General features: G+C 34.5%; 3 protein-coding genes across 3 annotated transcripts; all 3 read left to right on the top strand.

Annotated features, from left to right (window-relative positions):
* Nucleotides 1-306: 306 nt before the first annotated feature.
* On the top strand, nt 307-7,896 carry LOTGIDRAFT_159043 (hypothetical protein; the record flags this gene model as incomplete). The annotated part of the gene is made up of 4 exons (XM_009052705.1): nt 307-328; nt 3,777-3,862; nt 5,316-5,502; nt 7,628-7,896. The coding sequence occupies 4 exons, from the start codon at nt 307-309 to the stop codon at nt 7,894-7,896; spliced, it is 564 nt and encodes a 187-aa protein (XP_009050953.1).
* Nucleotides 7,897-10,794: 2,898 nt separating this feature from the next.
* Nucleotides 10,795-11,016, top strand: LOTGIDRAFT_101818 (hypothetical protein; the record flags this gene model as incomplete). The annotated part of the gene is made up of 1 exon (XM_009052704.1): nt 10,795-11,016. A coding segment is annotated over one exon (222 nt), but the record flags the coding sequence as incomplete, so codon positions are not given.
* Nucleotides 11,017-15,125: 4,109 nt separating this feature from the next.
* Nucleotides 15,126-26,266, top strand: LOTGIDRAFT_159041 (hypothetical protein; the record flags this gene model as incomplete). Its single annotated transcript, XM_009052703.1, has 4 exons — nt 15,126-15,615; nt 23,624-23,706; nt 25,068-25,254; nt 26,010-26,266. The coding sequence occupies 4 exons, from the start codon at nt 15,126-15,128 to the stop codon at nt 26,264-26,266; spliced, it is 1,017 nt and encodes a 338-aa protein (XP_009050951.1).
* Nucleotides 26,267-27,849: the final 1,583 nt, after the last annotated feature.

Below are 27,849 nucleotides of genomic sequence, written 5' to 3'. Positions count from 1 at the left end.
AATTTAAAGGCTGATTCCCAACATGAGAAAATCAGAGCAGTTGTGGACTGAAAAGTTTCAAACTTCGATCTTGCAATATAAGAAGCCGAGAAAAAACATTTAAACAGACAATGGTGAATTGCTCATCACATCTTTTTCTGGGAGAAGAAAGCGTTTTGCGCATTAATGACTCCGATCAGTTTAAAATCATAATCCGTTATGTTAATCTAAGGCGAAACCTCGGGTAATGTACAGGGTTTGATTGTGTCATTCTAAATACGATTGAAACATGATGATTCCATTAAGCGTGTAAAGCTTCCAGCAAAAATGACCCCGAATCTCAACTACGGTATTTTTTCAGACCTGTGATAAGTAGAGTTCGGTTACTAATGGCCAAAAGTAGGTCACAATATTTCCAGAATGAACTTTCTACCATATTTTATTGTGTTTTAATGGGTCAAATATATGGACCATCTTGTATTTCAATATTTCTGAACGAGTTTTAACAATTGGTGAATATGAAACTGACCAAGTTTAGGATCATCCAGATATGACACTATTGTTTATCCATATTAAACAGTTATATGTGTGACATTATTAGTCTATCTATTTATTAATTTCCATTCCCTAGAGTGGGTGTGATAAGTCATGTCCTTTTTCAGTTATTCGGTTTCTAATTTCTAATTAATCAATGTGAGCACCATATAGAAATAGCTTAGTGAACATTAATTATCATCATTCTGTAACCATTTTTAGTTTTAAGATCAAAATACTTCATAAAGTTAGCATTTCAAAACGACAATATGCTTTTCTACAGACACGTTACCACTCTGTCGCCTTGCCATATATTCTAGAAACTATCTTACCGCTAGGATATTCTAGAAACTATCTTACCCCTAGGATATTCTAGAAACTATCTTACTGCTAGGATATTCTAGAAACTATCTTACCGCTAGGATATTCTAGAAACTATCTTACCCCTAGGATATTCTAGAAACTATCTTACCGCTAGGATATTCTAGAAACTATCTTACCGCTAGGATATCCTAGAAACTATCTTACCGCTAGGATATTCTAGAAACTATGTTAGCGTTAGGATATTCTAGAAACTATCTTACCGCTAGGATATTCTAGAGACTATCTTATCCCTAGGATATTCTAGAAACTATCTTACCGCTATGATATTCTAGAAACTATCTTACCGCTAGGATATTCTAGAGACTATCTTACCGCTAGGATATTCTAGAAACTATCTTACCGCTAGGATATTCTAGAAACTATCTTACCGCTAGGATATTCTAGAAAGTATCTTACCCCTAGGATATTCTAGAAACTATCTTACCGCTATGATATTCTAGAAACTATCTTTCCGCTAGGATATTCTAGAAACTATCTTATCGCTAGGATATTCTAGAAACTATCTTACTGCTAGGATATTCTAGAAACTATCTTACCGCTAGGATATTCTAGAAGTTATCTTACTGCTAGGATATTCTAGAAACTATCTCACCGCTAGGATATTCTAGAAACTATCTTACCGCTAGGATATTCTAGAAACTATCTTACCGCTAGGATATTCTAGAAACTATCATACCGCTAGGATATTCTAGAAACTATCTCACCGCTAGGATATTCTAGAAACTATCTTACCGCTAGGATATTCTAGAAACTATCTTATCCCTAGGATATTCTAGAAACTATCTTATCCCTAGGATATTCTAGAAACTATCTTACCGCTAGAATATTCTAGAAACTATCTTACCCCTAGGATATTCTAGAAACTATCTTACCGCTAGGATATTCTAGAAACTATCTTACCGCTAGGATATTCTAGAAACTATCTTACCGCTAGGATATTCTAGAAACTATCTTACCGCTAGGATATTCTAGAAACTATCTTACCGCTAGGATATTCTAGAAACTATCTTACCGTTAGGATATTCTAGAAACTATCTTACCGCTAGGATATTCTAGAAACCACCTTACCGCTAGGATATTCTAGAAGCTACCTTACCGCTAGGATATTCTAGAAACTATCTCACCGCTAGGATATTCTAGAAACTATCTTATCCCTAGGATATTCTAGAAAATATCTTATCCCTAGGATATTCTAGAAACTATCTTACCGCTAGGATATTCTAGAAACTATCTTACCCCTAGGATATTCTAGAAACTATCTTACCGCTAGGATATTCTAGAAACTATCTTACCGCTAGGATATTCTAGAAACTATCTTACCCCTAGGATATTCTAGAAACTATCTTACCCCTAGGATATTCTAGAAACTATCTTACTGCTAGGATATTCTAGAAACTATCTTAGCTTTAGGATATTCTAGAAACCACCTTACCGCTAGGATATTCTAGAAGCTACCTTACCGCTAGGATATTCTAGAAACTATCTCACCGCTAGGATATTCTAGAAACTATCTTATCCCTAGGATATTCTAGAAAATATCTTATCCCTAGGATATTCTAGAAACTATCTTACCGCTAGGATATTCTAGAAACTATCTTACCCCTAGGATATTCTAGAAACTATCTTACCGCTAGGATATTCTAGAAACTATCTTACCGCTAGGATATTCTAGAAACTATCTTACCCCTAGGATATTCTAGAAACTATCTTACCCCTAGGATATTCTAGAAACTATCTTACTGCTAGGATATTCTAGAAACTATCTTAGCTTTAGGATATTCTAGAAACTATCTTAGTGTTAGGATATTCAAGAGACTATCTTTGCATTAGGATATTCTAGAAACTATCTTAGTGTTAGGATATTGTGGAAACTAGATCCTAAGATATCCTAGCGTCCTTGTTAGGACGATACATGGCGGATGATTGTTTTGAATACCATGGTTTCGTAGTCATTTTTTGAGTTCTTAGCTCGAAGTGTCGTTTTTGACCATTTACCTGATGTAAGGAAACGTCAGGGAACATGTTTAACAGCATATGTATTCCTGTACATTTAACAACTCTTTGAAATAAAAATGTGTGTTTAGACTGTGTCTGAATTGGTCAAATTCTTTGTAGAAATGGATGTTGACCCTTATGACCATTTGAATAGTTAGGAACAGGTTAATGTGACATTTTAAAAGTTTGAAACGGAATGAAACGTAAACTTTTGAAGATCAGTTAATGTCAGAATAACAGTGTTGAATCTCAACCATTTAAAGAGTTTTGCTGTTATCAAATTGATATCGAACAGGGAGCCACATTGCAACTTCCCATACGATATATATCAGAATTGCTGATCCACTTGGCAAGCAATCATAGGAAGGTCGTAATCAAATAAAAACTATTTAAGATTGATAGGTTTTGAAGCTCGATCTTAATAATGCTATAAATCTAATAGTCACATCAAGTGTAATGACTCGGTAATAAATAAAGACTTCACATTTACTTTTTCACATTAAGTAAAGCTATCAATTTATTCGGTCAAGTCTGTATGAGTTTGCTTCTCAATTCTTTCTTCTTTTTATTGTATATTACACGAACATTATTCACAAATTCAGTGTTCTGAATGAACAGCTGGGAGGTGTTCCTGGTCAAATCCATCTGGTCCGAATTGTTTGGTTTTGCTCTTCAAAATTGTGCTTAAACAAAACGTTTCAAGCATATAGATGTCGATCTAATACTTCTATGGAATGAAGAATAAACGGAGGCTCGTGTGCAACAGACTGTCCAAGTTAAATTTTCTTCCTCGGTTGAATATCGAAAACGAACGGTCCCGTTCTCATTATCCCCACACAAGTACAGAAAAGTAGGACGTAAAACTTTTATTATCTATATTACAGCTGATAATGAATGTGAACCAGAAACCATAGTATCAGTTCTATTAGATGGCGAAGAGGCAATGGTGGAATTTCTTGAAGATCCGAAAGTAAGTTGGTACCTTTGTATGGTTACTCCTCTCGATTACTTTTCTCATATCCGTCTTCATTAGCCCAAAGTGTTGGACTTTTTCGTGCTAGTGCAATTTCTGGGGGTCGCGATAGCTTTTATTGTGATCTAAATTGCCAACAGTAGTGAAGCCCACTTGGAATATGTGCAGAGGCGTTCAAGTGGAATCCTTGGTTCCGTGTACCAAATTGTGCTCGAGATTGAACATAACCCATCAATCGGCAATAAACACTATGGTGTGAGGTTGTTCCTTCTTTATAAAATTTAAACTAAACATTGAGCAGTATCCCGGCTTTGTAAGAGAATTTAAACACATTATGTGGAGACATCGTCGACATTAATTTCCAATCCATCTAAATTTGTGTACCATGTGGAAGTTTCTTATTTCTTTAGTGGGTAAATAATAAAAAGTTCGAGACAAACAATACAAGAATACAATTCAATAGAAACTGTAATACTGTTAGTCATTCTACAGTAGTAAAGAAAGAAATGAAATAGGGGACAGACGGTTTATGTCATTATTTATTATTCTAGAAAACAGTTTTATTTTAACCTTAGTAATATTCTAAGTAATATTACCAGACGCTATCTGGTTCCCAGTCGATATCCAGATATATTTTGTTTACTACCTAGACAAAAATTATATAGCTAATTTGAAATCCTTAGAGCACGTCAGAGCACATCGGAATGAAAGCCTTCGTTAAGATTTGTTTATCGCTCAAATAACCAAACACAGTACATTTTTAGATTTATCTCTGTGCGTGAAATTTGAAAGTCATATAGGTCAACCATTGTTATTTGATGTATTGAATTTAAAAAGAATTGCGATGACCTCAGATTTTCCACATAATTAACAGGGCATGCCTCCTTTGAAGAAGATTGATGGATGGTTAATAATTGCATGTACCTTTATGTTTATATGAACTGTTTATATCCACTGTTGTCTGGATTAACATTTGTCGGACTCCATTTCTGTAATAGTTAAAAAATAGAATTTTTCTCCATATCCTTTAAAATCATCATGGTGCGAATGGACGAGGTATGGTATCTGGTGTGGGGCGGGACTGTCGATAAAGTACACCATAGGAGACGTCAATGGTGTATGCATCGTGTTCTGAATCGTACCTCGAGTATTGGCTCCTTTTAATTTCTACTGTATCGATAACTCCACAATGGACATCGTAACTCGTCTATTCGCAACCTGACTGGCAAAGAACCATCCCGTATGACAATGCATGGAATTTTTATGATCCATTACCTCATGAAGATGACGGCAATTTCATCCGATAGTCCCTTTGTGTTGAGAAGTCGGTTGAAATTTATAGCTAAATGTTTATAATTTCAGGGGACTATAAATTATAAACATTATTACTGCCTCTTGTATTTCACTACTATAAATTATGACCACATTATTTCTGTTTCTTATATTACAGATAGATAATTATGATGATTTACAATATGATGCCTTTATGGTGGTATTTTCTCTGATTGAACCAAGTTCCTTTGAAACAGCCACCAGCTTAATTCGACATCTTCGTGTTACGATGGGTCTTGATAGAACAATCATGCTAGTTGCCAATAAGACTGACTTAGCCAGACAACGGCGTGTTAATTCTAATGGTAGGTAGCTTAAAATAAGCCGATTTGTATTCTTTGTAGAATTTTCTCACTGTTTGCTTCGAATCCCGAGTGATATTCTGGAAAGTGTTTAGAATATTGACTGAACATCAATTACTTTTCTTTTATATTGTCTCTAAATATAAGCTGAATTTTGTGAACCATTTAACTTTTCAAATCTTCAAATCTTTGAAATAAAGTAGGTCTATTAATACAATTAACCTTAAAAAAAAAGCTTAAGTTCCACAGCGTTTTGATTTTCACATATCGAATAGACTCCGAAAAGAGACACAAAGCTGAAATCAAGCTCTATCAATTGATTCCCGACATAATTTACTGTTTAGACGATATTTATCTTTGTGGAAGGTTGTCTAGGTTCACATTTTCTATTTTTATAAATTTCCTGACTTGGGGTAGTTATCATTGGATTTTTCTTTAGTAATGATGATGGATTAGTGATTTTTAAATAGGGCTGATTTTACAATTCACCATTCAAACTTGTTCCTGACGGCAAGTATAATTAGACGCTCTTCAATCGTGAAGGACGAAAAGTAACGTAAGTAAAGAATTGAACAACCTTGGTTTGTTGTCAAATCAAATAACGTGTATGGTACAACAGAATGATATTTCGAATGATATTTATCAAAGGGCAACATTCTTAGTTAATGATGCAGGACTAAATTTAAACATGGCTCAGTAAGTACATCAAAATGGTCTTTTTATTACACGACATATTAATATTAAATGAATGTGGTATCATTCGATTAAATATTATTATTTATTAAGACATGTATATTTCATCAGATCGCGAAGGCGCCAAGTCATTTGCTGCTGATATATTTCATTTCAGAATGTTACAATGACCTCACAATTCACCTACTGACATGCTTAAGTTTTTGTCACTACAGTTTGCTTAATGTCTCCACTGTCGTTATAATATAGAGGAAGTAGTGTATTAGAGGAGTAATTATCTGGTATCTATAGAGTATGACAGACTAACTGGCATTGTGAATATTAAGAACAACGATTCCAACAGAGTTCATATGATAGCATAACACATCGAAAATGCCGTGTTGTACTTATCTTGGTGCAAGACAACTGTCACAAATACTTGCCAATAAAAGAGTATTAGGCGTTATAAGAGATATTCTCCTATAGGAGTACTGGTCTATGTCAAAAGTGAAGACTATGGATTTCACAAATACAACACGTCAATTTGATAAGAAGTTACTTAATTTCTGAAGAAATTTACAAGATAAACAAATAGTTCAAAAATACAAAGCGATTTCTTCAGAGTTAAAGAATTAAACGACAGTATCGGAACACAATGCAGATGTTGTGCTTTGGGGTTTTCTTTCGCAATATATAAAAGAATTCCAAGATAACTATATGCCGGATATTCTTGGAATATTCAAGAGTCAAGGTTCTTACATGAACTATATTCTAGTTTTCACGACCTCATAGATTGACATGTTATGTAATTTCATTACAAAGATGTTTTAAGCTGTTTAATATTCTAAGAGGTTACACACCACATACTTGTAAATTCTAAGAGATTGTGCTTTCCGAAATGAATACATGAATATATTTTTTTTTTTTCCATTCTTCATCATTCTTGACTTATTTCTTGTAAATGTCGTTTGTAATTGAGATAATTGATTGATCTTTGTTGAACTTACGTTGAATTAATACGGTTTGGATTTTATTTAATTCAATGACTGTAAATTTTAGATCGTTTACATGGAAATGTTAACGAACAGACAGGTGGATGGACAGAGTGCCATAATTTACGCGAATATAGATACATTTGACATCGCATAGCCTGATTTTTAGGTTATGTTTTGTAATTTCTATGTGACATTATACAGATTTTGAATTATGAACTATTGCTATATTGCTTATTGTCTATTTTTGCAGGAAAGAATCAAATCTAATGATTCACAAATTCAACCGTTACTTTTCATTAATAATTTGGAATAATGTCGACGGCAATAAATTAAATTAAAAACATTAGATGATAAGGCTTTATCATATTTTCATATTTGTCGATTTTTTTGCTTGTATTAATCAGCTGTACATGAAAATGACAAAAATTTAATAATACATAATGTCTTTTTTATAATTGCAGAGGCAAGAACAATAGCTATGAAGTATGACTGTGTATTTCTGGAAACAGCAGGTGCTATCAATCACTATGTTGATGAATTATTAGTTGGAACATTAAAACAAATCAGGATGAAATTAAGTCCACCATCGTGCGGTTTATTGGGAACATCAGATGATATCAATCTTAACAAACAATCCTCTCCTAAACGAGCTCTCAACTTCCTGTGTAAATTATTTAAACGCACCAATGGACGCAAAGCTCAATCGTGTGATAATCTACTGGTGTTTTAGAACGAATTCCTGAACAAAATATCTAATAATGCTGTGGAAACATAATGGTACATATTGTATTCAAAGTGTACAATAAGAGAGCAATTGCTACCAGCGCACCGAGTAGTTCTTATAAAAGGACTGTGAGTGTCATAAGATACGTTGTATATTACTTATAGACCATGCTGTATCGCTTAGATCAGAAGCAGAGGCTCTATTTCTTAGATGTAAAATGGGGTCTGCTGCTGATCGGAATGGAAGAGTTTTAGACCTCGATAACGTTAGGCGTTTGTCCCGCATAACGTCCTTACGTTATTAGTTCGAAGTACTGTGTGCGTTGTACAAAGTTGGGGCATGCTCTCCCCGCCCCGTCACATCCGGTATGTGGTGGCTGTTATAAGATTGAAAAACTTTATAAACAAGATGTTATGTTATTATAATCTTACCAAGCTTACTATTTCAAATTATTTCAAATGCATCAGCGTTTGTGTTCATCAATCATGTTTCAAAGAACATCCAAAAACGATAACTCCAGCATATTCTTCGTGGTTTATTCATATTTCTCGTGAAGGTATGATACTACAAAATACATTTTTGACTGATAGCTGACTGGACGATTTCAGGTTTTGTTATTTGCGGAGCATAGAAAATCTGCGGATACCAAAGAACTATTGTTTTCCGAATTGAGTATGGGCGTTTAATTTCCTAATGTATGGATTCCATCAAAAAGACAACTCATTATATCCTTATGAAATGTACATAGAATCAACACGGGTTGAAGGTCAATTGTTGAATTGCTTGAAGATAAATTTTTGAATTTCAATCAAATATTTGAACTATCTTTTTTCAAATCGTCATGCCCTACATTCATTTGCAGTATTACCCATTTATTGTTGACGAAAGTGACAGCGGTTGCAAAAGATAATGCATTAACAGAGCCTGTAATGTCGTGTCTTGTTGGACATCACAGACTGGTACTATTATATTAACAGTGGTATGGAAACCGCCACTATTCTAAATTACGTCCCTTGTATCTGTGAATGATTATTGAATCACTAGACGTATAAATCAATGTATCGAGTCACGTATTGTTTCATTGTATCATTCATTGATGTAGGAATGTCATGATTGTATATCATTATTCTGTATCAAGGTCAAGTTCATGGTTTTCGGGTCAAGATGACAGAACTAAAGCTGAATGAAAATCAAATCAGCCAGTCATAAGACATCCATATCATTCATTAATTCACGATTTCATTAAGAAATAACATGTGTTCCATCAATATACATGTCTAATGGCTGAAGTCTGTTTCTTCTGGAATTCTAGAGATTGGAGCTTGATTAAGGGTTTAATTAATACGAAGTGTTAGGACCTCCCTCCTGCCCCCATTACAAAAAAAAATACACATGAAGCCATTTCAAAATTTCATATTTTAAAAATCTGAATATATTCAAAAGATAAATGTAAATTCAGTCCTGTGCCGTTTTTTGATCATAAATCCTGAATTGATTAGTAATCTGAATTCAATCAGGATAATAAGGGTGAAGTGAGCCGCTGAAGCCATTGTTTAATTATCAGGATTAATCAGGATGCCAATAATGATTTTTTATCAGGATTGTAATTGATTGATCTCAATTGAGCTCATTATGACACCTACCAATCAAACTGTTCATTTTGACATTCAAATTTTAATCACCCTTAATCAGCCAATGAAATGAAGGGATTTTTTTTTCAAAATTATTAATTCTGTTAATCCATAATCTTGACTATAAGTATTCCTTCAACAATAATGTCGGCATTCTGAATTTGAATTCCTATAGTTATTAGTATTTGAATAGTCACGGAACATTATGTCTTTTGAAAAAGTAACCGGTAAGTAATACCTTTCATTGTGGTCTTTTATCAACGAGGAATACCCAGAGCGCAATATTAAGAACCCTTCGATTATTTATAGTATGTAAAATTTCACATTGGATTCATATTGACTATTTTTTTTTTCAGCATATCCAAAAATGGAGAACAGATATAAATCAAAATGTCCAACTTCCTTATCCTTCAACTACGACAGATTCCAACCTTATGAAAGAGAACAGCCACAACCGTAAGTATCCTTCATTTTTAACCAATAGTAAGAATTTTTGCAATGAACATAGGCATGAAATACAGGTGAACAGTTGCAATTGCTTGCAATAAACGATTTTACATTGTTTATCATGTTCCACTTTGTTTGTCTATCTGTGCATGAATGTTGTCACTTTTTCAGATCACCAGCTACCCATGAAGCCGTATCAGTACTATCCAAGATGAACTACAGAGTTAACGATAATGGTTATTATCTTCCATCACCAGCAGAACCGCCAGCTTCTTTTACATTCAAACCACCAGCACCAGTCAACCCATCTCAAGAGTTCAACAGGACGCTTCCACCAGCGTCTCCGTTAACTCCATCCTGTGCTTACTACAAGTCTTCCACACCGAAATTTGTTTACCCAGAAGATCTACTACCACCTACATCCTTATTCTCCAAGTCCATAGCAGGTAGTCTGATGGCGGAAGAAATGGCTGATGATAAGGTTACCAGACCAAGATCTCATGATATAGCCAGTATACTTAGTCTCCCACAAGATAACCGGGATACAGAATCCTATGATTTTTTTGATAATGTGTGTACCACTGAACCACAGACCAGTTGTTCCTATGTCGATTTCCACGCCAGTGATTTCACCTATCGTCCAGCAGATGATATCGTCATGATCAATAATGCTGAAACCCGACTAAGTTTATTTGATCCCGAATATTTTACCAAACAGCACATCCCGATTTTACCACGTATCAAAGAAGCATCAACACTAAAACCACATACCAAACCAAAAGCAACCACATCAGTCAAGAAAGCTAAGTCATTAAAATGTGACTTTTGTCCAAAGGTGTTCACTCACAGATCAGCACTGAATGTTCACACAAGAATTCATACTGGTGTCCGACCATATACCTGTCAAATCTGTGGAAGAGGTTTTACAGATAACTCCACTTACGTCAAGCATCAAAGAATCCACACCAACGAGAAACCATACAGTTGTGATATTTGTTGTAAGTCTTTTAGTCAATCTGGAAATCTAACTCGCCATAAGAAGACTCACAAGTGATAAATTTGTTATGTTATTATTATTTATTAGTGCTAAAATAAATTATTAAAAAAATATTACAAACGTTCTCCTTCTTTTATAACCATGTCCCACATATTCACAATCGAATATGTGCATTCACGTTTTTCGGTATTCGACCTATTCCCATAGTTTACGAGAAATGTGTGAATATTCCTGGACCAAAGGACGATTAAACAATGTCACATGCAGCGTAGATTCGATACATGATAAATTCAAAAACGACCCGTTTCACATGCATTAAGGTCATGTCTGCCAATATTACTGCCTACTTGGTACCTCAATGACCAGCAAAATTTTGACAACCATTATTATTTCGTGACCCCCTTTGAATAAATAGCTGCCCTTAATGCGCTGCACCTAAATACTGCAAATAATGCTCAAGTTGTCATCGACGAAATGGCATATAGACGAAATCAACATGGTACAGATGGCTCAAAGTATGACAGAAATTTACACCAATACGACGTGGTTGTAAGCGGATTGATATATCATTACAGTAAAGGGACAGGTAGGCCATTTTTTTACCAATCATACTCTAGTCTCAGGAACTGGCATATTTTAGCTGATCTAATCTGTAACAGTGTTCACAGCCCATCGTCGATATTTGAGCCTTCAAATCAATGTGTGTCTAGAATTATCTGCTTTTGAATGTTAAAATGACGACTCGTCAATTTAAGTAAGTAAGTGAGTAAAATTCCTGTTTGAGATTGTGTGATTTTCGTAAATTTCATGTACTTCTGAAAACTATTTACATATATTCAAGACTAAGATCAACCTCCAAAATGGCACATCTGTCCCTTTAAGTCTATATGCTTATAATACCCGGGCTGATATCATTGATTGGTCAACCAATCGATATATTCTGTATATATACTAGATCGTACAGGTTGATGACCTTTTGGTATTTAAATATCTGCCAGGTTTGATATTCATGAAAGTTTTATTGGAGTATATCACGGCATATATTAACCACCTGCTCAGCTAGAAACCAGGTCACCCCGTCTGTTAAAGAACATTATATATTTATTTACTGGTATATATCTATCTTAATGAGCTCTAGGAAATAAAATATAGTTATGGCGTAGTTTACTACATACTACATGTACTGGGGTAATGAGTGCGGACAACACCATGCAGCAGAGGTAATTTTCTAGGAATAATGCTAAGACAAATGTAATATTGTGGAAACACACAATTGTTTCCGTCTTTGCATGTACTATGCATGCTTTTGCATCTCACAAATATATGGGCAAAATATTTAATTCGATATACGTTTAATATTTAAAATGGTTTATTGAACATCGGAAGACCCATAAAAAAACTCATTTCTAAATCTGGAAAGATACTAGATCAAGGTGTAATCATTTCGTAAACAAGATCGTAAACACATTTACTACTGTTCAAAGGCATACGCTCTACTATTAATTCTGATTGATGAACAGTATACTCTTTTGGATTAATTTACTTTGATCTTAAAAAGACTTATTTTGATTCAATGAAAACATTTTTACTTCGCACAAGATATGACTCAAAGTAAGATACAAGACCTCTAGGTTTGGTTGTTAAAAAACAAAGTTTTTCAAAACATTAACAGTCATATTACCTTTCAAATGTTATCATTGACGTTCGGTTCAGCCATTAACGATTCCACTCGATTCTTTTTGGCCCAGAAACAATACAGTATCACTTTATATTACAGGAAATACGCAGGTCAATGCGATAAATTGGGTTGATATTCAGATACCAAATCCGCACTGGACGCCACACCAAACTTCACAAATCTTTTCTGATCTGACCAAGTATGTGGGGCACTGTTTTAGTCTTGTATTATAAGACCTATATCCATAAGGTGTGGTTTTGATAGCATTGATAGAGTTTTGTCTTTGCGTCTAACAATACATGAAAATAGAAGTCGGACGTAAATATATAAATTAGTCTGATTGTACTGCGCCCTACACCTGTTAGAAATTCAGGTTAATTAAAGTAATTGACGAAGACATAACTCGACCAGGATATGATGATATTAACAGTAGTTACTCTCGTAGCAAGAATAGAGGGTAACCGAGTCCATGCGAACGTCATAGATTTATGTGCTTTGAAATTTGTGCTCGTAAGGCGATTTTGTCTGTCCAATATATAAACAATATCAGCCGTAGATTAATGATGAAAAGAAGAATCAGTGAAGTTTGGTTAATAGATTACGATGGGCCAGCCCTCTCTGAAAAATTTAGATGACTTGAAAGTCTTGTTGAGTAGCTTAGCTGAAGCCTCTCCTTAAATCATTCGGTGGAGGGTCCGAGTGGGGGCCACAGACTTGAGGGGAGGAGGCGTAAAGCGGCAACGGGATAGAAAGTGTAATTTGGATGTACTCCAGTCCAAAATATAATTTTTATAAATGAACAGTTGTAATGCCAAACATAATTGAGCAATATATATATATTTGATGAAGCCCCAATAATCTTGTACCTAAAATTGGTTCTGTCATATCTGTGTCAGTATTGCTTAAGTGCCAAACATTTGGGCGTATTCGACTCATATCGCACTCACGTGTCAGACAAATTGCAATTAATATCTGATGAGAATCGGACGCCTTTAATGAGTTTCTTTTTAATTTTATGAAATTGCTATTAAAATAAATTCGTTACCATACCAACCGCAATTTTCAAGAAAAAATTTAAAAATTTAATTTCATAAAATATTTCGACTCTTTCAGTTTCATTATTCAGCGTCAGAACTATGATTAATGTTGGGGTTTTATGATTATTCCTTCGGAACACTTGATACTACACTGCGACTTAAATTTTCTATTTTGATACTATTTGCGAGTTTATAGCCACTTGGAAATCAATTATTGCCCGAGGGAGTGGGGCATGGCCCAAGAATTACTGCATAAATACACCACTGTCTTGTTTAACACAAAACATTAACGCTTGGCCTTTCCCCAAGATGTCATATTATTACCTCAAATAAAAACAGAAGATCTGTCCAAAACGTAAAGGTCAACATGAGTTTGTCACGCAAGTCATTACGAAATTGATACACGGACGAGATAAGTCATTACAAGATGGAACTTCATTTTCCGTTTTATTCGGCGATCAATTCCGACATATGTCATCAGTTTCAATTGGTTTTCATTTCAGAGCGAGATAGATACCACTACATTTATTTTTTGTTTTTCCTTTTCTATCGTAGAGTTTGACACATTACATTGTGTGTAATTTTTCAATTTTTCAACAAAGTTTCTGAAGTAATCTTGCAAAGGATACCATCTAAAGAAAAGTTCTTCAAGGCATCACGACAATTTTTACCAGTAAATAATACCCAGACATTCTAATTTTCAAATATTCAATTTTAACGCAGTTGTTTACGCTACTCACATTTCCAGCCAGTAATTGTCCTATTTTCTGCCTTTAAGACTGATATAAGTACAACCTCTTTATAACGATTTGATCATAAACGAAAAACCCGTGTAAAAATTAACTGCATTTAAGTGAGTATGAAGTTCGAATAATGTTAATAAAATAGACTATTATATTATTCAATGAAATCGAATTCAAGATGTAATATGTAATGGAACTTTTTCAATTAAACTTTTGTGTTTTCATTCTCAATAACATTGCCTTCATCCGTCAATGACATATCGCAAGTAAACATCTAAAGAAAAACGAAACTAAACCTGTAAACAATGTGAAAGGATGGTTCTGTGGGTTTTTCTCAATTGGTAAAACGTGACGGTATATTCTTTCTGACAAGCCCATTGTCTGTATGGTTGAAGGAGTGAAGAGAATGCTAGCCAATAGATTTGAATGTCATTGATGCCTGGTGGCTACAGATTAATAACAATACCTGACTAGTGCTAGTATAAACTTCTAACAGGCTCTCAGTACTATAGTGATTAATCAAACCACGTGATATTAGTAAGCAAACAGACGATAAATGCACAAGCACGCGTACTATCAACTAGTTCCTGATTCTTTATCGTGCTAAAGAAGTTGTGTGTTATTGACTTCTCTATAAAACATTTCTGTGGTTTGTGTTGTATAGGACTATATTTCTATGGTTTATCTGGAATAAACGTAACTATGCCTGCGAATACCTGTGTAATCGTCACCCCTGACCGGGAAATAGCCTCGGCACCACATTCCAGATCATGTAGCTTTCGGAACAGACCGAAACCCAAAAATTTGGAATTGGCAAAGGGTCGACCAAGGACGAATAGTATGCCTAATTGTCAGACTCTACAAGTTCCAGGAATGGAAGGATTTGATAACACTGACGACTCAAAGTTATGCCGAGTTCGATCATTTAAAACAACGTCCAAAGGTGTCGTAAATCGCGGCGATTCATTCAAAAAAAGTAATCAAAGTTTGAAATCAACCGGTAGTACCAGACGTGACAAGGAAAAGCGATTTCGTAGCCCAAGTGAAACGTCAAATAACTCTCATAGCACAAACAGTTCTTCACAAATCAGTTATTTCAAGGTGGCCATTATTGGAGGGGCAGACTCCGGAAAAACGACCTTAACTAGCCAACTTTTAACATCAGAACATATGGGTTATGAAGTAGCAACACGTAAGTATTTCATCTAGTACTGACTTGTACCTTCAGTTAGAATTTATGTCTTTTACCTATATATTTTAAGTACACCAGATAACGAACTCCGGTGTACAAATGTGTGAAAGCTTATTTGTGTCTCGACTTAACTACTTATTTCAATGGCAAAATAGACTATGTATAATGATTTTTTCATATACCAAGTAGGCGTGAGATGAAAGTACGTAGATTTCCTTTTGCTTATCATAAGAAAGTGATTAGCAATTTCTTTATCGACTAAATCATTTCTTCTATATATTCTACACAAACCCCAATCTAGCCCAGAGCTGGGTAGCAAAAAGTACATTTTTTAGATGTAAACAATTGCAATAGGCATTGCCTAAAGAATTCTTACAGAAACTAAAATAGTATTTCAATATTCTCAATATCATCTTATGTGACAAAGTAACCACCTTTCCTGGTTTCTGATCGACGAGGACTCACAGTGCAACCTGTAAAGCGACAACGACTTTGACAGTTCTAACCGTACCCAGTTGACGGCCACTAAGTGACATCACTAACATATCGATAGATCATCGTATTTTAGGACTCTATCGACTCTGATGAATTGCCTTAGTGAATAATTATAGAAGTTTTGAACATTATTTTATCATAATAGGCGCTGATGATTATATATTATAATCATCTTGAAAGATATCGACAATTTTACCAACAAAACTAATAAAACCATTGTTTACCCTTTACAATCTTCGTGGTTAAATACATTAACATTTTCCAATACATTTATTCCATTATCTTAATTTTTGTATCGATTCCAATCTAACGACATTTTCTTATCTGTAAAGTTTAAACAACCACATACATCATGCTGGTCTGATAAACACAGATAAAGAGATAAATACACCATGTAAAAGATACCAGAAAACTTATAATGGATAACGCATTTTGTTCAGGCTTGAATGATTAAGATGGTAGAAAGTAATGGTGTAGGCGATATATTTAGCAATTGTCTTAATAATAATAAACTCTTTATTTAACATGGGTCAGAATTAGGTCCAATACAGCAAAGTGACCAACATTCAGCCCATAGGAATATCAACCAGTGGCTGCAACAATTTCCACTCTTCTGTTGAATAAGGCTTTAGATGAACGAGGACGTATTTCACTTAAATGTTAACCTCCACTCAAATGTGAACCTCTACCCAAATGCCAGTCATTTCGAATAGATTGGACTCACAGGAAATGTCCAAAGTATTATATATAAACAAAATATCGAACTTCCATGACCCAACGTACATATTCGTATCTCAAAAGCATAAGGTGGTGGCCGATAACATTCATATTCCATTTCCGGTAAACAAGTCTTGATTCTAGCGAGGTTATGGTGATTGAGTACCTTTCCTCAAGCTGTTTTGGTTCGTTGTGTTTGTAAATCTATAAAGATAAATAATTTCAATTAAAATTCTTGTGCCAGTGACTTCTGTTGAACAGGATCTTGTCCATCACCCTTATCTCTAGGAATCTACTTTGTTTGTAGAACAGCCTTTTTTTAGACAAAATAAATCCCAACTGGACAGAATACTATGAGGTGTCGACCAATTCTAGATTCTACTGAATCAAATTTCCCCTTTTGTATTAGGTACAAGTTGTACAAGTTGGTGTTTTCTTCGTAACTGTGCATCTCTTATCATTCTGTCCTTATTCATATTAAGTTAAGGGTACAAGCTTCACTGTGAGGTTTCAAGATAGTCAACGCAAAAACCTTATTTCAGTCCATGTTTCTTTGCATAATATTAGCAGCAAATTGTCCAGTTTAATTTGTTTATATAAACTTCGCATAGATTTTATTTCTTTGGCAAAAACTTTGTATCCAGAGCAACTAACAATTATATTTCTTCAGTTATTCGCAATATACGCCATTCGCGGTTTGACCATCTGTGTCGTTAATTGCTCAAAAACGACTTGTTGTAAACAAATTACGAACGCCTTACTAATATATTAATATAATTATCAGTACCAGGGGGTGAGATTAGACACTATTCTAAAATGGCAACACTGGTTCGTGAAGCAAAAAGCAGATAATATTGTGCTGTGGAATAATATTAAAAACAGTCCTATCACGGTTCACGAAAACGTTTCAGGAGTGCAAAATGGACAGATTGGTCTATGCTCATTATCGACTGGTTTGTTTACTTATCTGCAACTTGTTCCCTTTCCTTAAAATGGTTGGATTTGACATTCCATTATACAACCTTTGTATATGAAAATTTGTTGTCCTATATACGAACATCGTCTTATACATTGACTGCAATACGAACATTCACAATGTCAAGCTATTACTTACTTCCTTCTAAACCTTGACTGGAATAGCCACCATTCTTGTATCACTTAAGTTAGTAAATGTGGCGATTTGGAAGAATTGTACGCCAGCGAATACAGCCATTATAGTGTTTGCAGTCTTTCTGTCGAAGGCTCCAGTAATTGGCTGTATTCGCTGGTGAACAATCCAATCAAATCGCTACATCCACGAAAGGTGGCTATTGCAGTCAAGATATTAATAGTTAAGATGATATATGACATTTTGGTGATTTATTTAAGGGTAATTATCATCTAGGTTCTGTTGAAGAGTTGTGATATCATTAAAATATTCAGAAGCCATTCTACATCAAATGATAAGAATGATAAGATGCTGCGAGGTGTGTTATTTTACAGAAATTTGAAACCACTTTAAAGTTTACCATTTGGTTTATTTTTAGTTTCCCGAGACGTTTTTATAACTAGACGATATAAACTGGAGCTGTTAATAAATGACTCAACCTGCAGACTTATCTAAACAATTGAATTGCTCAATATTATTCCTGAATGTTGTTTCTGAGATGACTTACGTTTACTAATTGGCGTACTACCAAGTATAACCTCTGACTTTGGTCATAAACAAATTTACGTCCTACTTTTCTGTACATGATTGGGCTACTGATTGGGCTGTTCAGTGAACAACGAGGGAAATTTTGCCAATTACCCTGAAGCTACAGGGGGGAATATTCTGACAACTGATTATTTGCGCCTCCATACAATCAAATTTACGGGTCTGAGACAGCGGCATAAGACCACTCCACATAGCAGACAGAGTCTCGGTTTATTGTCACAGATATTAGATCTTTATTATATACTAGTATTCATTAAATACTGGTTATTAACTAGCGTTAGTTTATCTGTACTGATTAATTAGTTTCTATCAGAAATATGACCTTAATTCTTCTCTTATAGTTAATCTTTAGAACAATATATACAATATATACTTAGTGACATTTACATCTATATTTAGTACATAATTACGACCTGCATACTACTTAGGGTTGCTATAAAATCCTTACCGAACAACTGAAAGTTACATATGGCGCGAAAATGCTCCCTTCTAATATCATCGGTTACTTTATTTCAGACGACGGAATGAAACTGTACTAGTTTTAGAGAAATATTCGGTGATATCAATATTTTGGAATCATCTTCTTCTCACATCCTCACTAATAAAAAAAGGCATCGAATAGTTTTGGAGCGAGAACACGTAAAATTCAGAACTTGGTGTTCCACAGACTCATTTCAGAAGAAGAAATGATGAAATACACATGAACAATCTCTAATGCAGTATATATCCTGACATTTAAACCATTCATAACAATAATATACTTGGTATTTACGTATATAGATAGTGATTGGCATAATGCAAGGTTCTTGGAAACAACATGTGATCCTTATTGAACATTCTTGAAACTCCCATTTCATCCACTCTTGTGCTATATGCCTGTTTTAAGTAACCCGTTTATCAAAATGATCATAAAGCAATAGATATGACATACTTTAGATTGTAAATTCAACAGGAAGTTAAAAGTAAATATCAACATATTTTGACAGCAAGAATAAGTCCCCGAACCGTATTACTGCAATTGGGTTTAAAATTCCTATCATTTGCGAGTTCAGAAATACCTCTGTATGCATGTCCACATTTCGTAATATCCATCATAAAAGACAATGTTACAAATGTCGTTGTTACGAAATACCACACTTAATTGAAAGAATGCTTCAAAAGACTGATATTGTTGTATTTACTTAGCAGAAGCCTCAGGTCTAGTCTTGATTGGTAACTCTTGTTAAGATAAATAATATAAATACAATCTTACATGTTAAACCGCACACAATGAGATTTAGATAAAACCTAGCAGGAATATCGAGTGGGTGATCTTAACAAGAACTTTCTATTGTCTGTATATTGGATTTCATTCTTGACCACGTACACAAACTTGTTATTTCCCAACACTTCAGAAGGAACCTACTTATTGTTATCTAGTGCCAGGAATCTTAATACGATTTCTGTGTCGTGCTTCTAATACACAATCATTTATCATCTGAAATTATACAGAATTAACGTTCTGCCTCCGTAATCAGAAAACGTAAAACTTGGTGGAAAGATGGTTGTTGGCGACACAAGGCTGACTATCGAAAGGGCTTCTGGTGGTATCAGAAATCATCTGACCTGGAAGGGTTTAGTAAAGAATTATTTAATCTCGACCGATTGTTGGGAAAGCAGTTCCGACAGAAAGCGGTACATTAAATTATGATTTAAATTATAACTTAGCGATAGCGCTCATTGTATTTCAAATGTTATTTTCAAGAATATCTTCTGGTCAGTCACTAATGTTAAATTGACATTAGTATTTGATATCTAGTACTTTAGAATTCTTAAAACTATAAGCTTTTATGTTTCTGACAATATTTCCATTAGAAGCCCCTTTATAAAACCATCGAATAAATGCCATCGATGTAGGCGGTTCAAGATGAATTTGTCAACACTGTAACTACTGAAGGAGGCACTTCATCAATCTCTGTTCTTTCCATTCTTTATTTCCAAAACTTCATTAACCGTCAAGTGGACCAATTAGCAAGCATAATTTAGCAGTCAAATTTTCAGTATTCAATATGAAGGCATTTATTTAATGTGGCGGGTTTGTTTTCTTTGTGCAAAAGTTTCAAAAATATGGTATTGGATTTTGGATCTACAGATCTTGCAACGAAGTAGTCTTTCAGATATTATATTACTATGTTTATATTACTAAATAAAAACTATATAAGATAGTTTCATATATCTAGAAAGGAAGTTATTTGATACCTTCAATTGACGTGTTCAATGGTCAACGAACTACAATCGGGTTGGTGACCGCTGTAATATTGCCACGGCTTCAGTGACGGAATCGCCCAATATATATCAAGGATCCCCAGAAAACATCTGATAATTGATGACGTCATAAATACTGTATTGTTGGTTGGTTGGCCTTGAAACCAATAAACATCCAAGTGCTGACGATCGGAACTGCAAAATACGTTTTATATGAGTAAGTATATCAATCATTATAATGGAAGTATGTCAAAATGAAAAAAGTAGCTCTTAGACAAATCTTTAATATACATAGCATGAAATAAGAAGTTAATTGACGCCTTCAATGGTCAACGAACTATTGGCTACAAGAGGTCTGTCAACTGCTGTTATATTACACCATATTGACTGACGTCATCGACCAATATATAAAGGATCTCCGGAAAACATCTGAGAAATTTAATCCTTTATATAACTCGCAGCGTCTTGTGGGAATTACTAGTCAGTCTCACTTCTCCAGGCTCTTGTCTCGTGTAATTGTCAACTACGTATCGTCCATTCAAATCGGACAATGGAAAGAAATACTGTATAAGAAAAACTGTGGTGGGATTGAGTCCATTGAAAAAGGTAAAGATCGTGGTCATTAGATGATGAAAATCCACCCCAAAAAGTGGGAACGTTGATGCTATTTTCAGATTAGAAATACCAGATTTTATACAATGGATCTTGTGGGTCTTTGAACAATTTCCCATTACCATATTGCCTTCAAATCATGTCATTCAATTCTATTTCAAATAACAGAAGAACACATTTTTTTAATTCCCTTTGAATTCGTAGCCAGACATCTTAGCTACACAGGTTATTGTTAGTTGAAGTTGAAGGATTGTACCGCCAGGATTACAGTCGGCTTATAAGTTATATAATGCCGTGTATTATCACCACCTAAGGATTTCTTGAAGATTATTTCCAACACTGCAATTGTCAGGCTACTGGAACACTAATGGAAACTTTGGGAAAAAATAGCATTTCAAATGCGCTCGAAGTTAATCAATTCACCTCTATGTAATGGTTACTTGGTCTTTGGAGCTTTCAAGTGGAGTAAATCTAGCGATAGATCAAGATTGTTCCTAGATGCTCACATTTCTAGTAGTCGCCTAAATTTCAGATGCTCCCAGATACATCATTTGTAAGGTCCATATAAACTCTCCTCCAAAACTTTAGTCGATCTTAGCTTTCCTTCAAAGATTTAATCGATCTTAGCTTTCCTCCAAAGATTTAATCGATCCTAGCTTTACTCCAAAGATTTAATCGATCTTAGCTTTCCTTCAAAGATTTAATCGATCTTAGCTTTCCTCCAATGATTTAATCGATCTTAGCTTTCCTTCAAAGATTTAATCGATCTTAGCTCTCATAGATCCAGATCAATTATAAACTCGTAATTTACAACATCTTGGCCTATTTATCTATTTATATAAAATTCATGAGCATATTTTATTAGTAATGAAATCTTAATAATTAATTTTATTTCTACGTATTGATTATATAATTACCACTCGACACAATCTGTCGTTATCAATCTAGTAGACTTGTGTTTACTAGTTGACATCCTTACACTCAGTTATTGAACTTTCAACTACAAGCATGTGTATTAGGACCTTTTAATTGATGCTTTTATTTATATCAGGTTGATTAATTACTTTTCCATCTTTGTATTAGCACCAAACTAAATTGAAGTGATCTATCTATTCTGCTCTCGGCACTTTCCGAAAGGTATCTTTATGAGCAGTTCGGCAACATTCATGTACATAAGAGATACGGATTGTTCTCAGAGTTCTTTCAGATTTGCAATTTCTATGCTGGAATGCCTGAGCACAATGTGGAATAAGTGCTAAAGATGATCATTTCGGCAAGCATTCAGGATAAAAACACACGGAAATAGTTGGTTGTTCAATCCCTCTGCTGTGGCTCTGCGACAAACATCAAACATCTCCAGCACTTATAACTGTCATCATCATCTCATTGACAACCGCATGACAAGAACATGATGTGTGATCAAATGAATAGTAAATTATTTTGAAGTTAATGGTATACCACATGAGGTTATGTTATCTACACATGATATATAAATAGATATGAACCCATAATAACTCAGTGAGGGGGTGGCCTTAATACATTGTACCTTGACTGTCATTTCCTGACTCGACACATTATTCGAAATAATGAATATACATGAACAATATTCTATTACATTGATATATTGAGCGAATTATAAAGACTAGGTCTTAACAAGGTCTTTGCGTGATTTTAGTCCATTTATGTGTTGTAATAAAACTTTACCATTGTGTTTTTGCTGAAGTAGGTATATCTGGACAATGCCTGGATATTGATCAGCAGGAACTTCTGTCCTTCTACTCATTTATCACAGGTTATACTATCAACGTTTAGGAAGGGAAGGGAAATATAATCCTGTCTACTGGGATAAAATCACGACCACTGTTAATGACATTGAAATCAATCATAACAACACTCGTGATGTTATACTCTAGAAATTAACAATATGAAGGACCTTAAGTGTACGATTGCCTTTCCATCAATATGCAAAACGAGTGTTAACCTTTATGTTGCATGTAATCCAATTATGACTCAGCCTCGGGTAACAGTACCATCCGTCGTTTTCAGCAACATTTGTATCATAAACGCTCGCATAACTGATATTGGCTGTAATTCTTGTTTTGAGATGATCTTGATACTCGTACTCGTACCCAGCATGATCCTGTAAACAATAGACAATCCTCCATTCCATTTTCAACCTGTGCCATTTTTATGACCGTGCAATCACTAAATATGTATTATTTATTATCTCTTTTATCATTTCAGCTGATGGCGAAGATAATGAAACATCAATTTCAGTATTATTAGATGGTGAAGAGTCCATGATGGAATTTATAGACGATCCGAAGGTAGGTTACTGCTTTCCATCTTCACGCCACTATCTACTCGTTTCAACAGTTGCCCTCCTGGTTTCTTCACTCAACTACATGTTCCGGCAAAACCAAAATACATTTTCTAAATTACAGGAATCATTAATGCCCATAAATAAGCGGTCCGAACTTGTCTCGAAATGTAGACATGAGAATAAATTCTACTTGTCCCACTTCAGTACGGACGCAGGCTGAAAATAAGTCAGTCGTCTGAAGATCACATAATGTGAAATTCTATATATAGTACATCTTTATAATTTGTATGCTAATATTACTAAAAATATCGCTGCAACGTTAGTCATACTTGACGTTGAAGATGAATGATGCAAAATAAATAAACTTTACCTGTGAGAAATATTACCGTATTATTTTGATTCTTTAAATAGTTTATCGTCTGTTATTCCGTTAAACTCGTTTACTTAAAACACGTAAGACTATGACGTCATCGCCATGTTGAAGGTAAATTACCTTCGTGAAAACCATGTTACGAGTTATTGAAATTCATATGAACGAAGTAATCAAATGAAAATACTTTAATGAGAATTAAAAGTAATTAATGCCAATAACAAAGTTCAAGTGCTTTGAATTACTGGGTATATTGAACTTTAAGAATGACGATACGATGCCAAAATTCTTGGCAAAATGTTTATTTTCCACATTCCTTCTGTATACTGTTTAAATGTCTTATCAGTTGGTATTGTGTAGAATGCCAATACATTCAGGTTCTAGCCGGTGATTAAAATGCCTGGATATGTCTGTGTCACCTATTTAAAGTTTGTAAAGTCTTGCCAGGAAGTTGTTGAGATTAATTGATAACTAATGATTTATGATTTATTATTACAACAATAACACTCATTGTTCCCATTCTTATAACGTCTTGTACAATCATTACAAATCATTTTAAACAGCTAAAAAATAAGACAAAGACTAATTCTGAACTCGCAGTTTATCAGAATACTTCTCAAAGTACGGTTTATGGAGAACAGAATAGAAATAGAATAAATGATAACACAAAAAAGAAATTTTGAACTCGAGTACGCGTCCATAAGTCACAGTCCATAAGTCACAGTTTAAGTGGGTTGCTTTTAACAGAAATGCAAAATATTCCCTAAAAGTTCGAGTCAAAGGTTTGCTTCTCTATGAATTTGTTAAAATACTTGTGAATAGCAAACACCAAGACAGTTGAAGGAAAAGAGCTCTGGTGGTAGAGCTTCCAAACAACATGACTTGAAGCTTACTGATTGTCTTTGTTTGAAGCCATAAGGCATATCTGGATGAAACAAATCCCAAATATTATCGACAAAGAACATGTATCCTCATATTCAATTTTTCTTTTGTAGTTTGCCGAGTACTTAGAAATCAAAGCGGATGCTTTTGTTGTGGTATTTTCTATCATTGACCATCCATCATTTGTAGCCGCAGCCAACCTGGTCCGTCATTTACGAGTGACCTTGGGCACAGATCGAGTCATCATGCTTGTGGCTAATAAGACGGATTTAGTGCGACAAAGAAAAGTATCTGCTAATGGTAAGTGGCTTTGTTTACTCTGTTTGTCTTTGTGTTTCTTACCGTTAATTGACTTCAGCCTTGACTTAACTAAGGACACGGTCATTAATTAACCGCATCAAAAATTCTTAATGAAAGGTAGAGTTTGTTTATGGTATTCTTATTATTTATCAATTACTGGTTGTGTTCCTGCTTCCCACTATTTTTGACATTTATATCTGGCGGTAGCTTCAGCATCCTCTGGAATATTTTAATAAAATAGTGTTGTTAAGAATGAATCATTGGGTAAGGTTATCACGGGCCTATTGCAATATCTATATCCCCTTCAAAAACCTCTCTACGCATTCACAGACCCTTTGGAATGCTTTATGTTACTCCTAGTCCGAAACATCTGCCTCTATTCCAGCCTCTGATGGATATTTTGACAGTTGTAAGCTACACAAGCTGACATCTGACCAAATAGCTACCAGAGGCTGGAATAGAGACATATGTTTCGATCTGTTACTCCCCGACATGACATCGGGTCCGTTTAACATATACACTTTCCCCTTGTGTTCTTTCGGCCAAGGTCCAATCGTCAACGCAGCATCTTCTTGATAGATATCATCAAAATGGCCATTATGTGCTTGATATTTAAGTATATTTAGCTGACTATATTATACTGAATGTCAGTTCAAAGATAGAAGATTGAAATACCAATGACAGCTCTTATGGTTACATTGTAATGACTTAATTCTCCTTTACAAAGATCTGTCAATATTTATTTTCTTTTCCAGAAGCTCGAGTGATTGCCATGAAGTACGATTGTAAATATCTGGAAACGTCAGCAGCATTGAACCATTATATCGATGAACTATTGGTTGGCTGTCTCAGTCAAATCCGTATCAAACTCAGCCTTCCAGCCAATTCCAGATCCTCACATTCAGCAAGCAAAAAGCCGTCCTCGCCAAGAAAAGCATTTTCCTTTCTAAGCCGATTATTCAAACGAAATGGAAGAAAAACAATGTCATGTGATAATCTTTATAATTCTTAAAGAGCTTTTCTTTTTTACATCAGTTAGGTTTTATTTGCTCAACATTCACAGCGATTTGCCATAAACAAGAGCCTCATCAATCCCTTTCTTAGTACATAATAATGGAATATCCGGCGAAACGGAACAAGAAATTTCTTGGAAAAAAAAATAACAGCGGGATTTCGAAAATGTGCTGTTATGACGAGTAGAAATTGTTTTGTGCTTTGAACTTCAATGCCTTTCTTGCACCATGTAAGAAATAAATATAAGTAAGTGGGCATATTCTGGACCTAGTCCAGGGTAAATATAGCGGTGAGATCATTGAATTATGTAATTCCGGAAGTGTTATTCATTGTGTTAAGGATAGCTCGGCTGTATAGCAATAGAACAATAATTGTGAGGTAGATACTAATTTTATGACGCTTGAAGTTATTTAATTGTTTTACCACGATAAAAGCTCTTACATACTCCGTTTCTATATTTATATAGTGTACATCACAGCTTCTAAATATGACCTCATTATTGTAGTATTTACCAAGGTAAATCTATACAGAAATAGCTGAGAATCAGTGATACATTTTGTAAAACGGTAAAGTGCGTTTTCATAGAAACATTATATTTTCATCATATTAGCGGTTGTCTGTCGAAATTTTGCCGGATATACATAACAGTTTATCGTGCTTATAATTTTGCCCTTTACAACAAACCAGTGAGTTGAAATTATGTGCTAATTGAAATAATTGACAAAACTAGAATATCCCTTACAGAGTTCGCTAAATATTGAAAATTAAGTAACAAACTCATTATCAAATATCTCGCGTATCCATGAATCATTAATGGTAGTTTGGGGCGAGAAGGTACCAAACCTGTTAATGTAACCAGTGTTACAAAGCTTCTTGAAGTACTTGTTCTTACATACCTAAACTCCCCATATTGCAATATTGCCTAGGCATAAAATGTTAGACATTCCATGAAGTGTAGAATACCACAAGGAATACCAGCACCTACATTATATATAAAGATAGAGAATATATTATGTCTGCGTCATCTCTGGTATTTGTAGGTGGAATGTTCACGTGGTATTTATTAATATAACCATCTACATTACAATATGCCGTCAATATGATAGACTGTTCACAGCTCTGTTAATCTCTCACATATTTCTGGTTATATATAGTGCCTTTATTTAATTATATAATGATGTCTGCTTGATGTATATTAATTGTATATAATGTGTAATATTAATTGTATATAATTGGCAATGTAGATAATTAATGACGTATATGATTACCATTTACACACGGTTCTGAACCTACGTGAATGTGAATGGGTGGTGATAACGCATGTATGCACAAATAACATATACTACCGCTCTGTGACTTGGTTTGTCATAATGGCATGTCTATCAGAAACTCAATGCTGTTATTTTGGGGAATTTCAGATGCAAAAAAATGAACTATTTCTGACCTAACGGAACGTTTCACATCCTGCTGCTACGTTCTAGGTTATGTTATTGAGTGAAAGCAATTATATCCATATATCTTATAAATACATAATGTGACGGCAAAAATTGTTCAGTCAATTAAATTATTTGATTCCAACAA

This window comes from Lottia gigantea (genome assembly GCF_000327385.1).
Source record: "Lottia gigantea unplaced genomic scaffold LOTGIsca_19, whole genome shotgun sequence".
Lineage (NCBI taxonomy): Eukaryota > Metazoa > Mollusca > Gastropoda > Lottiidae > Lottia > Lottia gigantea.
Note: the sequence above shows the minus strand (reverse complement) of the source record. Positions and strands in the feature narration are given on the sequence as shown.